Raw genomic sequence first — 19260 nt, forward strand, 5'->3', positions numbered from 1 at the left:
GCTGGGACTGCCCCCAAGGAGATGGGAAGGCGGCATCCGAAGCTGGGTGCCGGAAGACGGAAGGGGGTGTAGCTCGGAAGCAGGGACCGGGACCTAGTGGGATTCCGGGGCGACCTCAGTTGAGAAGTGGACTGCGTGGGCTTCACGCATGTGTAGGGGTGACCAACCGCCAGAGTGCCCCAGGAGGTGATTAGGCTGACCCGGAGGTGGCGGTGGAAAGGAGCCAGGAAGCCGTGCTGCACTGCTTCCTATCTGAGTGACTTAGTGCAAGTCCCGGCACCTCTCCTCACCTCAGTGTCCTCAGCTGTAAGTGAGGGTAGCAGTCATACACGACCCATGATTGAGTTAGTGTCTGCCACTAAGCCCAGTGCTATCGTGACCTGTAGCAGGACAAAATGAGGGCTATAACCCTAGAGACAGCGTCTCCCATATCGCTGAGGAACTGCTTCAAAGAGGTAGTGGGGAAGGTTAGTAGTATATATGATTTTTAGTGAAAAGGGCAGGATATGCACACATTAATACGGATTGGTAGGTGCGGCTGCCAGTCAGAAGGAGCAGATCTGTACCCTGAGTTCCTCCTTTCAGGCTGTTTTGACTGTCAGGGCTGAGTGACTAGTGAGTGATTTAGTCCTTGTAGAGCTGGTGGCTAGTACTAATTTTTAGTTGGCAGTAGCCCTTCCCGGGGCTGCCCTGGTGGCTCAGACGCTGAAGAATCCGCCTGCAATGAGGGAGACTTGGGTTAGATCCTTGGGTTGGGAAGATTCTCCTGGAGGAGGGCATGGCAACTCACTCGAGTATTCTTACCTGGAGAATCCCATGGACAGAGGAGCCTGGCAGGCTACCGTCTATAGGGTCGCAAAGAGTTGGACACGACTCAAGCGGCTTAGCACGTTCGCGCGCATGCACACGCTATTATTATGTAGGGTTTGTGGAGGACAAGGATGTGGCGATGAAATAGAGGTGGACAGGGCAGGGTTTGGCAGTGACGATAAACGGGAGGATATAGGGTGGGGGGAAAGTGTTTGTGGGGGGGGTGATATAGTTAAGAATGGGGTTCAGAGGTCAGATAGGAGGGGCCCTGGGATGATAAAGGCAGGCTTTGAGTCGGAAGGGACTAAAGGTAAACTCTAAAGAGGGGACGGTACAAGAGGGAAATGAAATCTGGCGGCGCCCTGTGGGACTGGGACAGGGGTCGGAATGGCTTGGGCAATTCGAATTTGAGAGGCTATGCTGAGGGGCGGGGTGGCAGGGGGTTTCCCCGGGGAAGGAGGGGCCTGTCTCGGGGGCGGAGCTGCGGGCTGGGCGGGGCGGCGTGCATCTGCCTGTCTCCCTTCTACCCGCTCTGCAGCCACGGTCCTGAGCCATGGGGCGCCGCTCCCTCCTGCTCCTGCTCCTAGCTTTCCTAACTCCTGGGGCCTCCAGCCCCGTATCGCCGTCACTGAGGGCCCCTAGCAGCTTGCCCTGGTCAACCAGATTCAGATCCCGCCCCACTATTACCCTGAAGTATTCGATTCGCTACATCCAACAGAAGGTAAGGCCAAAAGGGCTGGAGTGGGTGGCGAGGACTGGGGCTTTGTGGTTTTCAGGCACCGGAGCTCATCCGAAATTGCAGAACCCTGATGCTGAGGACTTGTCCGACCTTTGACTCACATGTTACAGATGGTGGCCCCAAGTCTCAGTCTGTTTAAACTCACCTACCGTCACCAATAATTTATTGTCAGTTCTGGCTCTACACTCCCTTCTCTGATTGACCATCACAGTCACTTCAACTCCTGCTTGCAGAGGATGCCTTAAAATTCCTTTGACCTCTCGCCAAATTGAAATTATTTAATACCAGCTCTGGAGCCTACTTTGCGGTGACAGTCATCTTTTGTCCCAAAGCAGCCCCTTAGTTCAAATTTCTAATATCTTATCAGATAATATATAATATTTTTTCAATCAAAAATGCCAGTCTGTTGTCTCATGCTCAACTCAGAGTTGTTGCTTTTGTAGCCCTTTTATTAAGAGTTTTCAACTTTCCCTGGAAGTTGCAGGAGTCTGTCAAAATTTGGAGTGGGGAGTGAAGGTCAGCATCTCTGTAGTTCTGAAGTCTGAGTTTAGAGGTTTAAGGTAGGCATAATGCCTTTGTGCTTGGCTGAAGCATGAGGTAGGTATTCCCAGAGAAGCCTGGATGAAGAAGTACATCTTTTGTGAAGTGACAATATCACTTACAGTTCTGTATTTCTGGGAGCCTATGAAAAGATAGATGACCTTCCCAGGTGGCACAGTGGTAAAGAATCTGCCTGCCAAGGCAGGAGATAAAAGAGATGGGGGTTTGATTCTTCGGTGGGGGAAGATCCCCTGGAGTAGGAAATGGCAACCCACCCCAAAATTCTTGTCTGGGAAATCCCATGGACAGAGGAGCCTGGCGGGCTACATTCCATGGGGTTTCAAAGAGTTGAACACGACTGGGAGATTGAGCATGTGTGCGTGCTTGCATGTGAAGATAGGGAAAGATTTGGGAAATGTTGGGATTAGAAGTACAAGAGTCTGAGGTTTGGCTTTAGGAGTTAGATCAGAATTCCAATCTATTAATACTAGCTCTATGACCTTGGGAAGTTTCATATACCTCTCTCAGCCCGATTTCTTGACCTCTGGGGGATTTGGTGGTGGTTAAATGAGAATTCATGACATGTCCCTAGCAAAGTATTTGGTCTCAAGTAGATACTTAGTAAATTGATGGTTACTAACTTATGTGAATTTTGAATAGGAATTTGATATAGAGGGATGACGTGAACTTCTAGAATAAGAAATCATTTTTAACCCAGAAATTTAGAGATTATGAAGAAGAGAAAGCATTCTAGTTTTAGCAGGAGTACTAGGAAACATCTTTTTCTTAGGCAACTCTGTAGGTTTCAGTGTCCTTATTTGTAAATTGAGAGGTTTGGACAAGGACCAATGTGTTTCACATTTTACTGAAAAAATTAAGGCTTTTGGGGGAGCTGTCTCAGAGGGATGGTGAAGGCCCATGTGGAAACCAAGTTAGGATACCCCAGAACCCGCCCTCTCTGACTTCTTTCAGCCTGAGGTTTATATATTTTTATTTGTTTTATATGTTGGGATTTTGCAGAGTTCCATAACTAAAGTTAAGTTGAAGGGAAACTACTGGAATGGATATCTATAATCCTTTTAGGAATGGTGAGAGAGCTATCAGCAGAAAAGAGGGAGAATGAAAAGGTAGAAAAGATTGAATGATCTCTTAGGTCCTAATTTATATTCCTACATTGTAAATTTCTTTCTTGACCAATTCACTCTTTAGATATAAAAGGCCAGCTCTTTTTCCATTTGTGGTGATTTACAAGATCTGTTTGGCTTTATTCAGCCACGTTTTGCCCTCTGGCTTATATTTAGTTCACATTTTAGGACTCAGATTCCACAAATAGATTTATTACCATAATAATAATTTTCTTTACATCAACTCCAATTGAGTTTTATTTCACTGTTTTGAGAAAGACTTTCACATATATACTAATGTGTTGTATAATAATTGTTGCATAATAATGGTTTCATAGTAATTGCCAGTTTTTCTGGACCATAAATTTTTAGTTGAGATTGAAAAGTATGTGTAAACTCAACTTTAATTTTGTTAGTTAGAGCACATGAACTACTTTCATACCTTTTAATGATAAACATTATTATTGTACTTAAGACTTAGTCTTTATTCAAGGTTTAATTTTCATTCAACTTTATAATGATTTCTTTATCTGTTGTTATATCTGTCTAAGCTATTCCCAGTTGTCCTTATATTCATGCAAACTCCATGAATGGTCTCTTTCATAACTCTGATTACTTGCAGAATAAAGGTCAAAGTCCTTCATATTGTTTCTCATTGCATGCTGGTCTTTCAGCTTCATATCCTGCCATAGGTCTCTACCTCATTCCACCTTCTCCACACATACACTTTTAGCAACATAGAACATAGACTCAATTGAAATTTACTGTGTCAGAAATTCTGTCTGAAATACCTCCTTCTTCTCTGCTAGTTAAATGCGTACCTCTGTCCCAGCTGAAATATCACCTTTTCTGTGAAACTTTCTTGATTTTAGTTGGACTTTTTTCACATTTACTATTTTGTGTCTCCTCAGCTAGATAGCATTATCCATTACCCAGAAAAGCCCATAAAAATATGAAGTACAAAATAAATATCTGTTGAGGGAGTGAATGGATGATTACCCAAAGAAAGCCCAAACAAGGTCTACCATCATTTAATTGACACAAATCATCTATTTAATCTTTTCCTTCCATTTTTTTTTTACCATTTATAATTCCTTTTCTTTCACAGTCTTCAAATGCTGATTTAGTAGGAATGTTTGATTTTTTTTAAAATCAAAAATAAGTGAATCAGAAGACCAGAGAAAGGATAACACATCATTTGGGCACATCAAAGGCTCTGCATGTATGTGTGATAGGGCTTCCCTGATAGCCCAGCTGGTAAAGAGTCCACCTGCAATGCCAGAGACCCCAGTTCAGTTCCTGGGTCAGGAAGATCCTCTGGAGAAGCGATAGGCTACCCATTCTAGTATTCTTGGGCTTTCCTAGTAGCTCAGCTGGTAAAGAATCCACACCTGGGTTTGATCCCTGGGTTGGGAAGATCCCCTGGAGAAGGGAAAGGCTACCCACTCCAGTATTCTGGCCTGGAAAATTCCATGGACTGTATAGTTCATAGGGTTGCAAAGAGTTGGACTTGACTAAGTGACTTTCACTCACTCATTCACTCATATGTGTGATGTGAGTGTTGTAAAGGGCTCCTTGGGATGCAGTGACTTGTGTTTATTCTATTTCCATGGTTCTCATAATCCTCTTACTCCCACCCTAGTCTCTCAGATCTGAATGTGAATCCTGAGGGCATTTTACTGTGTGATGTAATGGGGAAGGAGAATGGGTCCTTTCAGGCTGTTACTTTCCTCACTGGTGAAAATAGAAATCAGTATCTACTGTATTAGTCAGGGATCTCTAGAGAAATAATTAGTAGGGTGTATGTGTCTGTGTGTGTGTATGTATATCTCTTTCTTCACAGAGAGGGATTGATTTATTTTAAGAAATTGACTCATGTTGTTGAGGAGCCTTGTAATCTTCAGGGTAGGCTGTTGGACTGGAGACCCAGGAAAGAGCTGCAGTTTGAGTCCCAAGGCTGTCAACTTGCATAATTCCTTGCTCAGGATTAGTCAATCTTTTGTGCTATTCAGGCCTCAGCTAATTGGATGAGACCCACCCACATTATGGAGGGTAAAGCTGCTATACTCTAAGTCCACTGTTTTAAATGTTAACACCATCCATAAAAACCACCTTCACAGAAACATCTAGAATGTTTGAGCAATCTGGGCACCATGGCTCAGCTGAGTTGACATGTAAAATGAACTGTTACATCTACCTAAGGCTGTTGTGAGCGTTAAATATGGTAATTCAGGAAAGCACATGCACAGTGCCTGGAACATTAGGAAATTGAGGATCTTAATGAAGTAAATGGTGGTTCCTCCCCTACTCTGTCTTTAAACCACACTCTCTGTAGTGCGATGCATTTCAGGTTGATCTACATGCTGACACTTGTGGTAATGCCTCTTTTAGAAACCTAGTGGTCAGTCATCTATACTCAACTATCCTTATTTAACTGCTGACCAGTGTTTATGTGAGAACTGTGCATTCTGGCCCAGCACTGAGTTCATGGCTGCTGACTCTTGCAGGGCCTTCCTACAGCTCCTTCCTCATCTGCATTGAGACCATCGTGGTAGATGAAGCAATTTTTATTTATAGCTTTCAGTTCTACTTTCTACCCTTACAGTTCTACTTTCAATTCCTCTTCTGGGTTTCCCTTTCTTGTCATGGTGGCCCTAGTGAATGTCTAGTAAAATGGAGCTGTGTCAGGGGCCTTGGAAGGGCCTATAGCTTTTTCTCCTCCTGTTCTTCTTTTCATTTTTCCTTTCTCCTCTTCTTACTGGTTCATCTATTGATGACCTTCCCCTCATGCCTGGAGCATACTGCCACAAATATTATACGAATTCTGAATTGATTTCTATTTTTACTCACAGAATCATTGTCAGAAGGGGTCATGTAGTTCACCCCTAAGCTGTGATGAATTGATCTTGATCAAAACTGTTGAGGATTAGGAACTTGATAGAGCTTGACAACCCTACAGGTTTGAGAATGCATTCTGTTTCTAACACTACCTGAGTAATTTCAGACAAGTTACTGTGAGCTTCTATTTTTATAATCAGCAAAATAGGGATAATTACACTATTCATCTCACAGATTTGTTGTGAAATAAGCTGATATGTGTAAAGTGCTTATTTAGCACAGTTTAGATCCCTTGGTAAACACTTAGTAAATGGTAAATGTTATTTTTATTTTATCTTGCAGTTTCTTCATATGACTTTAACTTCTTCTCTGGGGGCTTCCCAGGTGACTCAGTGGTAAAGAATCGGCCTGCCAGTGCAGGAGCTGCAGAAGATGTGGGTTCGATCCCTCAGTGGGGAAGATCCTCTGGAGGAGGAAATAACAACCCACTCTAGTATTCTTGCCGGGGTCATCCCGTGGACAGAGGAGCCTGGTGGGTTACAGTTCCGGGGGTCACAAAGAGTCGGACATGACTGAGCAACTGAGCACGTACCTCCTCACCACTCAGAATAAAATATTTAAGTCATTCCGTATCATATCTAAAATAGTTATTCTGGTAAATATGAAAGTCTTTGTGAATTCTTTTCTGTTACTTAACTATTACAAATGTTTCTTTTTTTCCAGTGGGCTGTAGTATAGTACACTTGTAAATAAGGCATAGAAATTAACTTTTTTCCTCACTTGAAATTATTTTCTTTCACATAAGACTGATACATAAAAAAAGGCATATGAAGCTAGTTCCACTTTTTTCCTATACTATTTTGAGTTTTGGTAAATTGTGGAGAGAAAAATGTATGATAATAGTTGTATCCTTTCAGATTTTTTCAAATACCTCCTTGATAATAATACTAAATCTAACACTGTCTTTCTAATAGCTGAGTTTTAAATATTTTACCAATTAATGCTAAAATGTAGTTTCAGCAAAAGTTAATTTTATACTGTCAGGTGGTACAATGGTGAAGAATCTCCCTGCAATGCAGGAGACACAAGAGACTCAGGTTTGATCCCTTGGTCAGGAAGATCACTTGGAGTAGGAAATGGCAACCCACTCAAGTATTCTTGCCTGGGAAATTCTGTGGAGAAAAGAGCCTGGTGGGCTACAGTCCATGGGGTCACAAAGTGTCGGACACAACTGAGAGACTAAGCATGCATGTTTATATCCATCTGCAAATTACAGGGATTTTATGCTTTAGGTACATAAAACACAGTTTCAAAATTTGGTTGCTAGTATCAGCCCTGCTACTAACTTGTAATACTATGTTGGGCAAGTTGCTTCACTCTAGATCTCAGTGTACTAATATGTAAGATGAGAAGATTAGATCTGCTAATCTCTGATGCATCTGTAATTCTGTTCATGAGTGCCTCCTATCTGTAGGGAATTATATCAAGAGTGGATATCTATTAATATATCAGGTGGAGATGTGGGCACAAGTTCTATTTTTTCTCTACCATTAATTGCCTTTGGTAAATGCTGTTGCTGCTGCTGCTAAGTTGCTTCAGTCGTGTCTGACTCTGTGTGACCCCATAGGCGGCAGCCCACCAGGCTCCTCTGTCCCTGGGATTCTCCAGACAAGAATACTAGAGTGGGTTGCCATTTCCTTCTCCAATGCATGCATGCATGCTAAGTCGCTTCTGTCGTATCTGACTCTGTGTGACCCTATGGACAGATGAGACCTAAACAATTTTTCCATCTCAACTTTGAGTAAGATACAGACTCAGATCATGTAAAATGTTTTTTAAATGTTTTAAAAATTAGCTCTCCCACTGATACAATATTTATAACATAGAGCATTGTATTTATGTTTATGTAAACACTTCACACATATTAGCTCATTAATTCTCCCATTGACTTCATTTGGTTTTAGTACTGCTATTCCCAATTTATAGAAGGAGAAACTGAGGTTCCAAGTGTATTCTAATCACTACCTCACTCTGCCTCCTAGTATTTCTACTTGAATCTGTAGTTCTTTTTTTTTTTAGGATATTTTTTGTTACTTAATTTTTTTAATTGAAGGATAATTGCTTTACAGAATTTTGTGGTTTTCTGTCATACATCAATAAGAATCAGCCACAAGTACACCCATGTTCCCTCCCTCCCGAACCTCCTTCCCATTTCCTTCCCCATCTCACCCTTCTAAATTGTCACAGAGCCCCTGTTTGAGTTCTTTGAGTCATATAACAAATTCCTATTGGCTATCTAGCTTACATATGGTATTGTAAGTTTCCATGTTACCATCTCCATACATCTCACCCTCTCTCTCCTTCCCTCCCTCCATGTCCATAGGTCCGTTCTCTATGTCTGTTTCTCTATTGCTGCCCTGAAAATTAATTCATCAGAATCATCTTTCTAGATTCCATCTATATGCATCTGTATATGATATTTATATTCCTTTTTCTGACTTACTTCACTCTGTATAATAGGCTCTAGGTTCATCCATCTCATTAGAACTGACTCAAATGCATTCCTTTTTATGGCTGAGAAGTATTCCATTGCATATATGTACCACAGCTTCTTTATCCATTCATCTGTTGATGGACATCTAGGTTGTTTCAATGTCCTAGCTATTATAAATAGTGCTGCAGTAAACATTGGGGTACATGTGTCTTTTTCAGTTTTGGCACTCATGCCTAGGAGTAGGATTGCTGGGTCACATGATGGTTTTATTCCTAGCTTATTAGGGAATCTCCATACCATCTTCCACAGTGGCTGTATCAATTTACATTCCCACCAGCAGTGTAGGAGAATTCCCTTTTCTCCTGGATCTATAGTTCTGACTCAGAACCAGACTCATCTGGTTAAATGACAACTTTCTCCTTGTGGCACTGTTATCATTTTTAAAAAAATTACTGAGAGTCTATATATATGGCAGGCACGGTTCTTGAGACAATAGTTGGACTGCTCATGTGCAACTTATTTTCTGGTTATGAAGTAGATAATAAGCAAATAAACATTAAATAAATAAGATAATTATAGACTGTAATGATTGCCTTGAAGGAAATAAGCAAGGTGATGTGTGCTCAGTTTTGTCCGACTCTTTGTGACCCCATGGACTATAGTCCGCAAGGCTCATTTGTTCATGGAATTTTCTAGGCAAGAATACTTGAGTGGGTTGCCATTTCTTACTCCAGAGCATCTTCCTGACCCAGAGATCGATTCTCTGTCTCCTGTGGTTCCTGATTGGCAGGAGGATTCTTTACCACTGTGACACCTGAGAAGCAAGGTGATCAGTTCAGTCGCTTAGTTGTGTCCCGACTCTTTGCGACACCATGGACTGCAGCACGCCAGGCTTCCCTGCCCATCACCAACTCCTGGAGCTTGTTCAAACTCCTGTCTATCAAGTCAGTGATGCCATCCAACCATCTTATCCTCTGTTGTCCCTTTCTCCTCCCGCCTTCAGTCTTTCCCAGCATCAGAGCCTTTTCCGATGAGTCAGCTCTTCCCATCAGGTGGCCAAAGTGTTGGAGCTTCAGCTTCAGCATCAGTCCTTGCAATAAATATTCAGGAAAAGAAAAAGAAAGTGAAGTCGCTCAGTCGTGTCCAACTCTTTGTGGCCCCATAGACTGTAGCCCACCAGGCACCTCCATCCATGGAATTTTCCAGGCAGGAGTACTGGAGTAGGTTGCCATTTCCTTCTCCAGGATAATAATCCTGAATATTCAGGATTGATTTCCTTTAGGGTGGACAGGTTTGATCTCCTTGCAGTCCATGGGACTCTCAAGAGTCTTCAACACCACAGTTCAAAAGCAAAGCTTTGGCACTCAGCCTTTTTTATGGTCCAGCTCTCACATCCATACATGACTACTGGAAAAACCATAGCTTTGACTAGGTGGACTTTTGTTGGCAAATAATGTCTCTTGTTTTTTAATATGCTGTCTAGGTTGGGCATAGCTTTTCTTCCAAGGAGCTTTTAATTTCATGGCTGCAGTCACCATCTGCAGTGATTTTGGAACCCAAAAAAATAGTCTCTCACTGTTTCCATTGTTTCCCCATCTATTTGCCATGAAGTGATGGGACAGGATGCCATGAGCTTCATTGTTTGAATGTTGAGTTTTAAGCCGACTTTTTCAGTCTCTTCCTTCACTTTCATCAAGAGGCTCTTCAGTTCCTCTTCACTTTCTGCCATAAGAGTGGTGTCATCTGCATATTTGAGGTTATTGATATTTCTTCCGGCAATCTTGATCCCAGCTTGTGCTTTGTCCAGCCTGGTATTTCGCATGATGTACTCTGCATATAGGTTAAATAAGCATATAGGTTAAATAAATAAGGTGGTGTGTATGTGTACATATGGGTGTACAGTGGAATGGAAAGGTTTATCTCAGGAAGGTTTCCCTGAGTTTTTTTTTTTTTTTTAATATTTGTATCAGGTCTTAGTTGTGACATGCAGGTTTAATTGTTCTGTGGTATGTGGGATCCTAGTTCCCCAACCAGGGATCAAACCCATGTCCTCTGTCCCGCAAGGTGAATTCTTATCCACTAGACCACCAAGGAAGTCCCTGGAAGAGTCTTATCTGGTCCTCCTTGCAACCTGTAGTTCCTCCTCCACTGCAGTCCCCATGGGCCAAATTAATCACCTCCCCTTCAGTCAAACCACTCTTCTTCTCAGGACCTGCAATGTTTCCTGATTGTTTGCTTTCTCAAGAAAAAAATCCTGTAGTGTTTGAGGCCTTCCACCCTTTGACTCCAGCCCACCTTTCCAGTTTGCTAATCTGTTCTCCACACATGCCCATTTCTTTCCTGTTTCTGTGTTTTAACTCACATTGTTCCCTTTGCTTGAAATGCCTCTCCCATGCCTCTTTCCTCCTTAATCAACCCCTTCCATTTTTAAAGCCCCATCTCAGACACTCCTCCTCCAGGGGCCAGAAAGTGTGTGATTGGTCAGATCTTTCTTTGTACTTCTCTCATGGCATTTGTCTTAACTCAAGCCTGGTGTTAAAACCTTTTGTTCACCTTTCAAAGCAGGAAGCCTGTCTTGTAAGTATCCGTACCCCTTCACAGCCCTTTGCACATTGTTTTACTTAGAATATCGTCTGCACAAATGTTTTTTGAATCAATATCTCTCCCCTTCCCTTTTCCTGCTTCCCCGCACATTGAGGTAAGGAAGGGGTGTGTATGCATAGGGAAGGGAAGAGTATGGAAACTTGATTCCCAACTGTCTAAGATGCTTTGAGGGAACAAGGTAGGAAGCCAGGCAAATAAGAACAGCCCTACTTGTTTTCATCCTCTTATTTTGATGATCTGGAGGCAAACTGTACTGACCTTTCTCTCAGCATATCTACAGAGAAGGGTCATGGGATGGAGTGCAGCAGTCCCTGTATGTGTATGGATGTGGGCTGAGGGAAGGGTGAAGAACGAACATTTCAGGAACAATATCTCCTTAAAAGCTACTTCTGTAGTGATTGTGAAGTGCCTTTGTTTATTAGAGAGCTAAAGTAAAGACAGTATTTTTATGTTTTTTTTTTCTTTTCATTTGCAAACAGAAGCTAATTAACCATGTGTATTTGTAAATCCTTGCTATCTATTGTGTATGAGTCAGTTAGTTCCAAGTTGCCTGTGGTGCTGTGAATGGAGAGAAACGGCTGCTGTGTCTCTGTCAGGCTCATGATGTTCTCTTTCTTGCTATTTATATTGTGAGAACTGTCCACATGGCGTTAGGAAAAGACAGTTTTATTAAAGTCAGATTTCTTTAGGAACTTTCCCACAGCAGCCCTGCAGTTTGGTTGTGTGATAGAATTTATATGTATGAAAGTATAACTATTATAGAAGTTATGATATCTAACATTTATAGAGTAAAGCAATACAGTTATATATTTACTTGACACATATTTATTGAACTCTTCCTATGTGCCATATACTGTCAGTAGCTAGGGATAAGGGGAAGGCAAAGACATACCTCATGAAACGTACATTTTAATGGGAAAGAAGATAGTGATAAGTAATTACAACTATGATGTGTGTTTTAAGGAAATAATATGTTGTGGCAGCCACAGTAGGGTCCTAAGTCTTGGGTATCAGGGAGTCCTCCAGTCAGCAATGGTGCTAAAGCAGAGGCAGGAAGCTGAGGAGGAATTATTGGCCAGGAGAAGGGAGGTGATTGAGATTTCTGTTCGAGTAGAGGATATATTGTGTACAAGATAGTAATTTAGAAATGAGTAGGAGGAATTGAAAGGAGGTCAGTAAGATTGAGACAGGGCAGAGGTGATGAGGCAAGAGGTAGGTGATCAATACTGTGAAGTCAGTGTTACTATTTCCACTTACACACTCTTGGTGTGGATATTCCTTCTTTGAAGTTTTCATTGACTTTAAGAACATGACTTGGTGTTGAGTTGCTGTGAGACATAGCACTGCTCTGTTCACCAGGATATGACACATTCACCTTGTGACAGGTACTGCTCTTCATATGCTTATCTTTAACCCTGCACAGAGCTACTGCATCTATTTTACAGAGGAATAAAGGGCTCAGAGATGAAGTAATTTATCCATGATCACATAGCTGATAAATGATAGCATCAGGATTTAAACTGAGCTTTGGTGTCATCAAAGCCTGTATTCCACTTTGCCTCTTTACTAGCTGTATTTATGGAATAGATAGAAGATTTTGTAATTTATGATTTAGAGATAGTTGTAGAAGTCACATTTGTAAGGAAATCCAGATTAGACATTAATAAAGTTGAGGAATAAGGAGTTTCAATTATCTTTTTAAATAGCAAGTTGGGTAATTTTGGAGAGTAAAAAAAATCAGATAGTAAAAAAAACAATACAGAACTTTTTTCTGGCCTTGGTTTTGTGTATGGAAAGAAGAATTTAAATGAATGAGTTTGCAGGATCATATGCTAGTTATATTTTAAATGGAATTACCATATTATCCTACAGTCCCATGCCTTGGCATATACCTGAAGAAAACCATAGTTCAAAAATATACATGTACTCCAAGTCACCTAAATGTCCATCAACAGAAGAACAGATAAAGACATGGTGTGCATATATACACACACACACACACACACATATATATACACACACACAGTGGAATATCACTCAGCCATAAAAAACTATGAAATAATGTCATTTGCAGCAACATAAATAGACCTAGAGATTGTCATACTGAGTGATGTTAAGTCAGAGAAAAACAAATGCCATATGATATCATTTATATGTAGAATCTAAAAAAATGTTGCAAATGAACCTATTTACAAAACAGAAATAGTCACAGATGTAGAAAACAAACTTATGGTTACCAGGGGGGAAAGCTAGGTAGGGATAAATTGGGAGATAAGGGATTGACATATACACTCTACTATATATAAAGTGGATAACTAATAAGGACCTTATGTATAACACAGGGAATTCTCAATATTCTATAATGACCTACGTGGGAAAATAACTGTAAAAAAGAGTGAATATATGTATATGTATAACTGATTCACTCTGCTGTACATCTGAAACTAACACAACATTGTAAATCAACTATACTCCAATAAAAATTAATTTAAGAAATGAATGGGAACTATTTTATGGAGTTTGCTCAGCGTTCAAATGATCTTTTGATGAATTTGTGGGGGAGAAAGTGGTCTCCCCGTCCTATTCCTCCGCCATCTTGTAAAAAATGAATGGGAACTATTTTAGTAGCAGAAGGGAACTATGCCACCTAGGGTAAAACATACTAGGAGATATGTTTGGGTGACCGTATACATTCTAGAGCAAAATATGTTAAGAGACCTCCATTGATGATCACTAAAAGGCACTCTATGGGAATAAGAGGACATCCCTGGTGTCTCAGATAGTAGAGAGTCTGCCTGCAGTGCAGGAGACTGGGTTCGATACCTGGATTGGGAAGATCCCATGGAGAAGGAAATGGCAACCCACTCCAGTATTCTTGCCTGGAAAATCCCATGGAAGGAGGAGCCTGGCAGGCTAGAGTTCATGGGGTTGCAAAGAGTTGGACATGACTGAGCAACCTCTCTCTCTCTCCATGGGAATAAAGGAATGAAGTCACTACTGTACAATTTTGTCCCCTTAAACTTGGCACTTAATGTAGTTTACCACAAATCCATTAGCAGATCCTCCATTTTAAGCTTTTTAAGCAGTCCAAGTACAAAATTTGGCTTGGAATAAGTTAATTAGAGTTCCTATAAAGGTCCCTAATCTATGCTACATGGACTAGTTGTTGGCATATCTTTTCCACTCCACTTGCAGAGGTCCTTGAATGTCCCCTCTCCTACCCAATAACTCCAAAGGACACAGGTCACTGTGGCACTCTGCTTTTGAAAGTCTCCCAGTCCATGGATTAGGAAGTCAAGTCCAGTTAATTCTACCTATGTATTTTGTTTTCTTTAAAAGTCTGGATATTGGTCTCATCTTTAAACATAGTGTTTAGAATAATAGTACTATTATCCCATTTATTTAATAAAGTGTTATTGTTTTAAAGGATATTAGACTGAAAATTTAAGCTAATCTCTTTAATCACTTTTATGAGAAGTCCAGCTGTTTGAGCCATTGTTTTCCTACCTGGGAGGAAATAAGTAGTTCCTTGAGATATGGATTTATAATCTTTAGCATATGAAGTGATGAAGGGGATATCACAGATTATTTTAAATTTCTTTATAAATCAGTTCAAAAATCTAAAATTGCCATGTTTTATTGCTGCAGTATGTACCTTTCCTCAGAGCTACATGATTTGTACATCAATGAACGTGTACTCCTGTTTTCGACCCCTAGGTTGGGAAGTCCCCTGGAGAAAGGAATGGCTACCCACTCCAGTATTCTGGCACGGAGAATTCTGTGGACTGGATAGTCCATGGGGTCTCAAAGACTTGGACATGACTGGGAGACTTTCACTTTGAATGCACTGGTTACTGGTGACTGGACAGAAAGTCAAAAGCAAAAGCATATCCCATATTGTACCACAACATATTTGGTGTTTAAGAGGCTCTTAATGTTACCAAGTCACTACCCAAGAGAGCTGAAAAGTTTTTTTTTTTTAATTTTACTTTGTTAGGTCATTAAAAAAAAATTTTTTTAAAATTAGTTTTGGCTGTGCTGGGGTCTTTGTTGCTTTGCATGTGGGCTTTCTCTAGTTGCTGAAAGCTTGGACTACTCTTCATTGTGATGTGTGGGCTTCTCATTGCAGTGGCTTTGCTTGTTGTAGAGCTCTGGGTGCTTGGGCGCTTGGACTTAAGTAGTTAAACACGGGCTCAGTAGTTGTGGTGGACAGGCTTTGTTGCCCCATGGCATGTGGGATCTTCCCAGATCAGGGATCAAAACTTGTGTCCCCTGAAGTAGCAGGTGAGTTCTCATCCACTGTGCCACCAGAGCAGTCCAAAGTCATGGTTTTTTAAATGAACACTAAGAATAAATTGCTAAGGTTTCATATTACTAATTTCTTCCTCCTAAGTGGCAATATTAAACACATGACACAAATTGTTGTGTATGTTTATGTGTGTGTTTGAAAGTGGTTTCAGACTTGGAAGGTGAATGCTAATAATCTACTACAAAATATATTAATATACCAAGTTCTCACTTCCTGTAGGCCCTTGGTGGGCACTTGCGTGAATTTATTATCCAAATTAATCATCACAAGACACATCTGGATCAGGAACAAGACAGGGGTGCCCACTTTCACCACTACTACTCAACATAGTTTTGGAAGTTTTAGCCACAGCAATCAGAGAAAAAAGAAATAAAAGGAATCCAGTTGGACAAGAAGAAGTAAAACTCTCACTGTTTGCAGATGACATGATCCTCTACATAGAAAACCCTAAAGGCACCACCAGAAAATTAGTAGAGCTAATCAATGAATATAGTAAAGTTGCAGGATATAAAATTAACACACAGAAATCCCTTACATTCCTACTAACAGAGATAACAGAGAAATTAAGGAAACAATTCTGTTCACCATTATAGCAAAAAGAATAAAATACTTACAAATAAATCTATCAAAAGAAACAAAAGACCTATATATATATAGAAAACTATAAAACACTGATGAATGAAATCAAAGATGACAAAAATAGATGGAGAAATATACCATGTTCATGGATCTGAAGAATCAATAAAGTGAAAATGAGTACACTACCCAAAGCAATCTGTAGATTCAATACAACCCCTATCAAGCTACCAATGGTATTTTTCACAGAACTAGAACAAATAATTTCACAATTTGTATGGAAATACAAAAAAACCTTGAATAGCCAAAGCAATCTTGAGAAAGAAGAATGGAATTGGAGGAATTAGCCTACCTGACTTCAGACTATACTACAAAGCTACAGTCATCAAGACAGTATGGTACTGGCACAAAGACAGAAATATAAATCAATGGAACAAAATAGAAAGCCCAGAGATAAATCCACGCACCTATGAACAGCATATCTTTGACCAAGGAGGCAAAAATATACAATGGAGAAAAGACAATCTCTTTAACAAGTGGTGCTGGGAAAACTGGTCAACCACCTATAAAAGAATGAAACTAGAACACTTTCTACCACCACACACAAAAATAAACTCAAAATGGATTAAAGATCTAAATGTAAGACCAGAAACTATAAAACTCCTAGAGGAAAACATAGGGAAAACACTCTCTGACATAAATCACAGCAAGATCCTCTATGACCCACCTCACAGAGTAATGGAAATAAAAGCAAAAATAAACAAATGGGACCTAATTAAACTTAAAAGCTTTTGCACAAAAAAGAAAACTATAAGCAAGGTGAAAAGGCAGCCTTCAGAGTGGGAAAAAATAATAGCAAACGAAGCTACTGATAAATAATTAATCTCAAAAATATACAAATAGCTCATGCAGCTCGATATCAGAAAAATAAACAACCCAATCAAAAAATGGGTCAAAGAACTAAACAGACATTTCTCCAAAGAAGACATACAGATGACTAGCAAACACGTGAAAAGATGCTCAACATCACTCATTATCAGAGAAATGCAAATCAAAACCATAATGAGGTACTATCTCATGCATGTCAGAATGGCTGCCATCAAAAAGTCTACAAACAATAAATGTTGGAGACGGTGCAGAGAAAAGGGAACCCTGTTACACTGTTGGTGGGAATGCAAACTAGTATAGCTACTATGGAGAACAGTGTGGAGATTCCTTAGAAAACTGGAAATAAACTGCCGTACGACCCAGCAATTCCTCTGCTGGACATACACACTGAGGAAAACAGAATTGAGAGAGACATGTGTACCCCAATGTTCATCACAGCACTGTTTACAATAGCTAGGACATGGAAGCAACCTAGATGTCCATTGGGAGACAGATGGATAAGAAAGCTATGGTACATATACACAAAGGAATATTACTCAGCTATTAAAAAGAATGCATTTGAATCAGCTCTAATGAGGTGGATGAAACTGGAGCCTATCATACAGAGTAAAGTAAGTCAGAAAGAAAAACACCACTTCAGTATATTAATGCATATATATGGAATTTAGGAAGATGGTAACAATGACCCTATATGTGAGACAGCAAAAGAGACATATAAAGAACAGACTTTTGGACTCTGTGGGATAAGGCAAGGATGGGATGATTTGAGAGAATAGCCTTGAAACATGTATATTACCATATGTGAAATAGATGACCAATCTGGGTTCAATGCAAGAAACAGGACCCACAAAGATGGTGCACTGGGACAACCCAGAGGGATGGCGCGGGGAGGAAGTGGGAGGGGGATTCAGGATGGGGGACTCATGTACACCCGTGGCTGATTCAGATCAATGTATGGCAAAAACCACCACAGTATTGTAAAGTAATTAGCCTCCAATTAAAATAAATCATTTTAAAAAAAGGATTGAGAGGGAGGGGATATATGTATACTTACAGCTAATTCATGTTGTTGTATAGCAGGAACTAACACAATATTATAAAGCAATTATGCTCTAATTTAAAAATTAAAAAAAAGAAAGTCCATGATAGTCATTATTATTTTTAATTTTACATGTAAGAAAATAAGCCCAAAGATATGAAGTACCTTGTTGAAGTTCAGATAGCTCTAATAGATGGCAGAATTGGCGCTCAACTAAAATCTGTCTTCAAATTCCCTTCCCTTTCCACTTCATCACAGAACATTTGTGGTTTTTAGGACGAAAAAAAAAAAAAAAAACCCAGATTTTTGAAAGATGTCCTTGGTACTGGCTAGATTTTATTAGTGCAAAAGCACTTGTGTGTGCATGTTTAGGCCTTGACACACTTTGGCATTTTTGATAAGTTTTCCTGTTGTTATATTACTAGCATGTTTGGTCAGCATCATTGTGATATAATAACCTAATTTAAACAAGGAGCTGCAACCCAAACAATGGCTGTGATTCAGCAGATAGGAAAGTGAGGAAGTACTTGTTATCATTTGTCAGTTAATTTTAATTTTTATGCAGTTTGAACCAAGGGTCATGCTGCAGACACCGTGCTTTAAAACTGTCGGAAATCTCTGTCACTTCCTGAGCACTGATGGCCTCTTCCTTTGAGGGCGCCGCTCATGCAACAACTTTGGGAAGCAGTGGTGATGACTCCCTTCTCCTTGGCTTCGGACGCTTCCTTTCTCTCAACAATGACTGGCACAGCCAGTGAAGACCAAAGCAGGCTTTTTTCCCCTTCTTATATAGTCTAGACTATATAAATATCCAGAAAATGAGCACATTTTAAAAGAGAAGGGAATTCATGTTTACTGAGCATCTCTCCCTGATCTCCTCAAAGGCAACAACCTTGAATTTCGCTAATCTGTGGATCTGGGAGGCTACAGCACCAAGCTCTGTACATGTAGGACTGAGCTGATGGAATGAATTGCATGTTACGTCCTGTTTTATTGCAAACATTAAATGCAAATATCTGACCTTAGGCAAGGTGTGGAATGGTCTAATGCTGTTACTTATATACCCCCCAGTGCTTTGGTCTATCTCTGAAGAATGTGAGTCTTACTGTGGTGAAATAGATATTGGCTGAGATTCCAGGGGAATTACTTTCCAAAAAATATGGATCATGCTCTTTAAAGATTTCCAGAAAGGCTTTTTGCAGTCAAATTCTGTAACATTGCCAAACTCTTTTAGTAATTTGCATTGTTAGTCATTTATCTGTAGTCTCTGTTGTTCATGTGACCTTTCTCCACTGCACA

At 40.3% G+C, this 19260-nt stretch overlaps 1 protein-coding gene across 2 annotated transcripts in view; it reads left to right on the forward strand.

Annotated features, from left to right (window-relative positions):
* LOC122430816 (prolylcarboxypeptidase) overlaps positions 1 to 19260 on the forward strand; it is an 80358-nt gene that overhangs the window by 306 nt on the left and 60792 nt on the right. The window contains exons 1-2 of one of the 2 annotated variants that reach the window (XM_043451686.1): positions 168 to 306; positions 1349 to 1531. In XM_043451686.1, coding sequence (XP_043307621.1) covers positions 1364 to 1531 — 168 coding nt within the window. In that variant the 5' untranslated portion in view covers positions 168 to 306; positions 1349 to 1363. Of the gene's footprint in view, positions 1 to 167; positions 307 to 1348; positions 1532 to 19260 lie in introns of those variants that run through there. The other variant, XM_043451687.1, reaches the window with a different exon arrangement.

The sequence above is a fragment of the Cervus canadensis genome, chromosome 29 (genome assembly GCF_019320065.1).
Source record: "Cervus canadensis isolate Bull #8, Minnesota chromosome 29, ASM1932006v1, whole genome shotgun sequence".
NCBI classification, from domain to species: Eukaryota; Metazoa; Chordata; class Mammalia; order Artiodactyla; family Cervidae; genus Cervus; species Cervus canadensis.